Consider the following 7,442-nt stretch of genomic DNA (forward strand, 5'->3'; position numbering starts at 1 on the left):
TTCGAATCAAAAAGAAAAAAAATTTTGAATTGATAATCGGGGGTTCAAAATCGGAAATCTGTGACAGGTACCCTAGGTTGGAGATAAATTGATATCACGTGCAATTTGCCGATCAAAATGTACTATGAGAGATAATTGTGTAAAAAATTTTAATATGTACTTGTAAAGCAATGAATGAATTGGAATAATGAAAAAAAAAATAACAAAGACAAAAATTTTTCGGTAAAAAACGAGAGTGAGAATGTACAAAAAAGCAATAAAGCATAAAGCAATAAAGCATAATAAAACATGATTGGTAAATTATTTTAAACCACCAAATATTTTTTTTTTGATTTTTTATTTTTTTTTATTTTTTGAATTTTTTTTCATTTTTTATTTTTTATTTATTTTTATTTTTATTTTTATTTTTATTTTATTTTTTTTTAATTAAAACCTCGCATTCTCGCATTCTTTTGACCAAATAAAGATAACTAAGAAACCAATTTATATTTTTTGATTGGATGTTAAAGACGAAAATTTAAAATGATCATGTTAAAATATTATTGCATACACGAAAATTAGAAAGAAGCCATCGATTGAATTACTTTTTAGATGAGTTAGTAAGAAGGTTAGAATCTGCGCAATTTGATAATCCAACTTAAAGTCCAAGCCCACACAATTGTTCGCGACCTGTCAATAGATTTACTGAATCTGCGAAGTTTAATAAAGAAAATTCTTCATATCTTCTCTTTTCTCCCGAACTTGTGAAGTAACTCCAGCATTAGCATTTCCATGTGACAATATATATCGAATTCACGACATAGTAACACGATAATTAAATAACTCCTGGATCGATTAGTTGTCATGTTCGATTTATTACTCTGCAAGTCTACAACGTAAACGCTCAGATTATCTCCCTATAAAAAATTTTATCCGTTTTTTTCTATAAAAACTCCGTAAAAATGAGCCTTTCACGGATCCATTCACGGAAAATGTAAATAATTCGATAAATTCCGCGATATAAGGTTATTAATTCACGGAAAAAAAATGGAATATAAAAAACGGATTGACTTTTTTTACAGGGTCTGATCAGTTTGGTCTGTAGTATTTTAATTAATATAAAGAATATGTATCGTGGACTGTATTCGCGTGCTACTACTATTAAGCAAAGCGATATTCTTTCGGAACTAAAGTACGCCAGTTGGATACAAAAATACGAACATTTTAGACACTGTTTTCACTGGTTACGCTCCAATTCCATTATGAAGATATTTAATTTTATAAAAAATTTTCAGATCTCCGCCGTATATTCCTATATATACTGTAATACGTTCAAATTTCTTTATGGGTAGGTATCCATTATATTCTTTTTAGGATGAAAGAAGTAGTTTCTCAACACTTTCTTAAGATTGGCTCCCAATATAATTTATGCTTCCAGTTGTTTTATTGCAAGTTGAAACAGAAGTATTTGATATAACTTTCGTCAAACGACAAGTCTTCTTTATTTGTAATAATTTCGATATGTCTCTTGACTTATCTTCTCTACAAAGATTGTGGGAGTTCTCAGTAATTGTAACTATTGTGAACGCCACATATAGTTAGTCTTTTGTTCCGGTCTCTTATCAGATAGGCTACTCCTAATATAAAATGTCAAAAAGCAAATACAGAGGGTGATCAAAATTATCCGGCCAGTTTATTTTGCTAAAATTTTGTTGATCATGATGTGTTAATGTAATATAAATAAGATATAATTTTGTATTTATAATCACAATAAACAAATTCCAATGCTTCATATTTTTCGAAAATATGAAGTCACCCTATTGTATGAATTTTATAAATTTTACAATTTTGTGTAAACAAACTTAAAAATATTAAAAATATCATAATTTCGCCAATATCGATCTGATCGACCTGTGCTTACCGCCATTCGAATCGTCTCAATGAGACGGATCAAAAGAGCTATAAATCGTAAAATTTTAACCACAGGATCAGAAAATATCGCAGATGACATTTAGGCTTTTAGAGCGTAATCATGTGATGAATATCGATCCTACAAACATTAAATTATTACCATTCAAATCCTCTCAATGAGACGAATCTGATGAACCAAAAATTTCAAAATTTCAATCACTAGATCTCAAAATAACCTTAACATACAATTTTAAATTTTAAAATTCGCGAATTTCGCAAACTTGAAAAATTTATAATTTACATAGTATTACATTTGCATAATACCTGTAATTAATATGTAATATAATGGCATAATACTTTTTCAACATTATGCTTGCATACCTTATTAAATTTTCTGATAAAACTACTTGAAACGTACTATGTTAAAGTTGCATTGAAAGGTATTCCTCCAGAATATTATAAAAAATCTATCAATAGCATATTTCTGTGAATTGGGGAGTTATTTTTGCAAATGGAGATAGAATTTATTATTAAAATTTTATCTGAATTAGTAAACAAAGACATAATGAATTTGTTTAACTTAAATTTTTATTATTGCTATATTATATATATATAAATTTTTTCAACTTGAAAAGTGGCCGGATAATTCTGATCGCCCTCTGTATTTATGCTTTATCTTGAATTATACAAAACCTACCTCTATGGAAAAGGAAATCGTTGGATAGTTGTCCAACATTTTTTTTTAAATTTAAATTTTAAAGGTACTATATATTATTATTTTTGGAATCATATCAATTTATTTTCTCAAGACAATAACAGTACAATGTAAATTTTATGAACTAAGGAAACGCGAGGACATACTATAATAATAGATTTGCTAAAGAATATGAGTGGATAATGGAATGAATAATTCTCCATTTACACCAAGTTTGGAATAAAAAAGTGGACAGGCTATTCCGGCACATGATTCAATTCAACTTGGTTTTTTTTTTTGAGTAAAAACATGCGATATACGGCAAATTTGCCTAAATCTAACTAATAAAAAAATAACGATGGTCTATTAATTTCAAATGTTCTTCTTTTTCAACTTAATAAAAATCATAGTTAAAGAAGTGTTTTGAATATGACAATTTTCTCAGACTCCATTGTTTAAAGAAGACTTCCATACGTCACGCGTTCTTTCTCTTTATAACTTGGTAGTAAGTAGATGCATAAATCAAACGCACAATTTTGCATATCACGGATTTTTGAGAATTATATTTTATAATAAATTTTCTTAAAAAACTGAGAATTGAGACTATATTAAGAATTCGAAATAAAAATGATTTTGAGTGAAAAAGAATTTTTCTGTGTATATTAATTTAGTTACCTGATATAAACGCGTGAGCTCGTTAGTTAGTCCACCGTTGCATTTCTGTAATAATATTATTTCGTTAAATAGCAATAATTTGTCAAGTAGTAAGATAGAATAAAGATTTTTACTTATTATGATCCCTTTTGTACGAGAATGACGTACGGATAAATATGATCCAAAGACATACCTCATTATATAAAATATAGTAGATGATATAAAACCTAGACATCGTCAAGGAAGTTAATTATAAAATTATTTATTTATGCCCTATAAAAAATTTTCTCCGTTATTTCTGTAAAAACTCCGTAAAAATGAGCCTTTCACGGATCCATTCACGGAAAATGTAAATAATTCGATAAATTCCGTGATATAAAGTTATTAATTCCGGAAATATGAGCTTTTTACGGAAAAAAGATGGAATAAAAAAGACTTTTTTTACAGGGCATTATTAATAGTTAATAAAAATAGTAATATATTAGAGAGCTGAGAAATCGATACTTCCACGTTTACTACATCATAAAATACTGGTCAAACGCCGCGCAATACATTAATTATATATAATGATAATGCCAAAGATCCATTCTCCTTTCTTATGATTTCAAGTTTTTCAACCATGACCTATTGAAGGTATTTACATTTTCCTAGAATATTTTATATAGCGATATAATATTAAATGACTGTAGCTCAAACGCGATTATGTATCATGGTCAGATTTGACCATGCGCCAAATGTGTGTGATAATTAGAATTAATCTTTGTTGAATGTGGAACATCAAATATTCCTGTTCCATGATAATTTGGGATATGACCGGTAACCATGCTCCAAAGGTATCGACCACAACGGAGTATAATACGATAGGTCATAGGTGTAATATCGGTATTCCAAATGAATTAATCTCATTAAATTCAGATAGATAAAATGCGATCATGTGATAAATCAGAAGCGTATGATATTACGCTTATTCTGATACAAATTAGGTCGTGAGAAACATAATAAGTTGTACAATTTTCCATCATCTAAAATTCCAAATGACCCCTGCATTATGATGGCAAAACTTTATCTGTTATAATTCTAAATGAACAATAAATTATATGAACAATGATGAGTCACTTATAACTGTAAACTGTAACAACTTTAATGACTTTGAAGCAGATAGGTAAATAAGAACAAAAGCGGAATAATTGATGATTACAGTAGTACTATACTACAGTTAAATATTCGATTTGTCGTAATAAAGAACTTATGTACTAAACATCTGTTTATTTGTGGCAATATTGTTGATATTTATGCAAAGATATCTAAATAGTACGCACATATATATATATAAACAACAAATACTTAATTAGGTGGTTCCGAAACAATACGTAACCGTATATAACGTTGTACAGTAGTTCATTGAGATGATGTTTAATATATGCGCGGTTTTCTTAAGGTTTCCATATTTTTTTTTGCTGCAGTAATTTGCGAAGATTAGTTCATTAACTGTTGACAATTAATAATTAATCCGGTGTAGATCATTTACTTATGATTACTAACAGATATTTTTATTTATTAAATACTTGTTTATATAATGTGTACATGCATATCTGCTGTATTAAAAAACAAATTATTATCAGAATGTGGTGGTGATAACATGCTCTGCACTAATTTGATATTTTTAATAAAAAAAAATACGATTTATCGTTGTACCAAAAAAAAATAAAATAAAATAAAACCTGAAACAAAAAAAAAAATATTCACACGGAATAAAAAATATATACAACATATGATTATTGTTCAATGGTTATTACTAGTACATAAAAATAATCGGTTGGCACACTTCACGAGGCAATTTTATTATGCATTATGTCATTTTGGTAGAGATGATAAATTAACGTATTTTTTTAAATTTTTTACTTTTAAGTGCGTAAGGTAATGAATTAATTCTTTAATTCAATGATTATTTGTCAAAAAATTTAAGTGATGAATCACCAATTATGCTAAAATATAAGGTGCATCATGCATGGAAATATTTTATATAGCATTAAAAAAAAATACAAAAAAAAAAATTTTTTACGAATTCCTTAGTTGTGAAAATCTTGCGAAAATTTTTTAATTATTATTACGTAAAACGATGAATTTACAATTAAATTAATACAAATAATGAGAATTATAAATTCTAACCTTAATTTTATTTGTTTTACTTATGTGTTGGTGTTCTGATAAACATAATAAACATTTTATGCAGCTATCAGTTTATCTGCCAAAAATATCTCGAATATCTGTTGCGCCACACTCTACAATTCAAGAATATTATTACGAAACAGATATTTTAACTGTTAAAGACAATTTACAAATTAGTAAATATTAAGGAGAACCCAACACACCGAACTTATTTAAAGGACTCCTGTTTGATTGTTGAATCGAAATTTTTAAATTCTTATTCTTCATCATCAAACATTAAAATCGTATTAAAAATGACTCAAAACAATGTTACACAACTGGATTGTCCCGAATTCGGACAGAATCAAATACAACAAATGCTTATATATAATTTGTCTAATGCTTACGGATCGTATTCAGCTTCAAATTCACCAATTTCTCAGATTTCACCCATGGCACTTCGCAATAACCGACGTATATTTGCGCCAATTCTAGCCCAATCACCATATAGATTATGTGAAGCTAATGCATATCAATTACAAAGTAGTTTAGGTGAACAAACTTTAGCTGCATATCAAAATTATCCACAACACGTACATCAATTACGAAATAGTTTAAGCGAACAAACTTTTGCTGCATATCAAAGTTATCCACAACACGTACATCAATTACGAAATAGTTTAAGCGAACAAACTTTTGCTGCATATCAAAATTATTTACAACACGTACATCAATTGCAAAATAGTTTAAGCGAACAAACTTTTGCTGCATATCAAAGTTATCATCCACAACACGTACATCAATTACGAAATAGTTTAAGCGAACAAACTTTAGCTGCATATCAAAATTATTTACAACACGTACATCAATTACGAAATAGTTTAAGTGAACAAACTTATCAAAGTTATCCACAACAGTCACAACAATCTCCGCTTATATATCACAGTTATCCACAACAATTACAAACATCAACATCAGGCACGTATAGCATAGATCAAAATGGAGAACCTGAAGTATTGCTATTATCACCTCAATCGAATCATACAGCAATGCCAGTAGAGAATTTAATAAATTCCCAAAAACTTCAAAAAAATTGTAAAATTAAGAATATTCAATTCACGACGAAAATTGCATCCAATAAAAAAAGAGATCCTAACACTTTTGAATTAATTCTTAAAGATAAGAAATCTATCATACCAAGAACGTACGAATATATTTATTATATTCAAGATTAATCTTTTTCTTAATTAAATTACTAATAATTAAATTACTAATTAATTACTACTTTTGTTTAAATATAAAAATGTTAGGAAGAAAATAATGAAATTTGTTCATTTCAACGATTATTCGGCTATTGGAATCAGACGATCAGTTGAAGATGTATATCCAGAACTAAAAATTGAAGATTGGGATTTTTTTAAATGCGAATCCGTTAAACGTAAATCGGCCGATGCACGCGGATCACATAAACTTGTGGCTGCCAACGATCCACAAAATGTAGATGAGATCAAGAGGTAATTATTAAAAAAGAATTGTCATTTTCATCATTGTTATTTGTTGTAAAATTTTAAATTTAAAACTTATGATTGAATCAATCTTTTTAGCATTGCTGGTTTCAGAAATCGAATTTACGTAGGAGTTAAAAAATGAGTGAAAACGATTTTACGTTTCATAAATATTCGTGTCAATTATAACACCGGATATTTGTTCACTGACCAGTTCGTAATCATTTGCTGACACAACAGTATATGCTGTTGAGATTACTTAAAAATGTTGTAACTACTAGTTAGCATATGAAAAAAAAAGAGATTAAATTATGAAAATAATTATAATTTATTATTCATTTGTATTACCATTCATTTGTATTATATTCATTTGTATTTATAAGGATGTCAAGTTTTATTTTCCTTTTTGTTTCCTACTCGAGCTTCCTTCTCTTCGATGGTTTATTATTATTTTTTTTTCTTTTTTTTTCTTATCATTAATTAATTGGTTTAGTATATTTCTTTTAAATTTTGGTTTTTTTTTTTTGTGAATTTAAATTGAAGTTGAATTT

The 7,442-nt window shown here is 27.8% G+C and overlaps 1 protein-coding gene across 1 annotated transcript; it reads left to right on the top strand.

Annotated features, from left to right (window-relative positions):
- Positions 1 to 5,700: 5,700 nt before the first annotated feature.
- Positions 5,701 to 7,036, top strand: OCT59_026329 (uncharacterized protein; the record flags this gene model as incomplete). Its single annotated transcript, XM_066143108.1, has 3 exons — positions 5,701 to 6,590; positions 6,697 to 6,900; positions 6,991 to 7,036. The coding sequence occupies 3 exons, from the start codon at positions 5,701 to 5,703 to the stop codon at positions 7,034 to 7,036; spliced, it is 1,140 nt and encodes a 379-aa protein (XP_065992660.1).
- Between the last annotated feature and the right edge of the window lie 406 nt (positions 7,037 to 7,442).

The sequence above is a fragment of the Rhizophagus irregularis genome, chromosome 6 (genome assembly GCF_026210795.1).
Source record: "Rhizophagus irregularis chromosome 6, complete sequence".
NCBI classification, from domain to species: Eukaryota; Fungi; Glomeromycota; class Glomeromycetes; order Glomerales; family Glomeraceae; genus Rhizophagus; species Rhizophagus irregularis.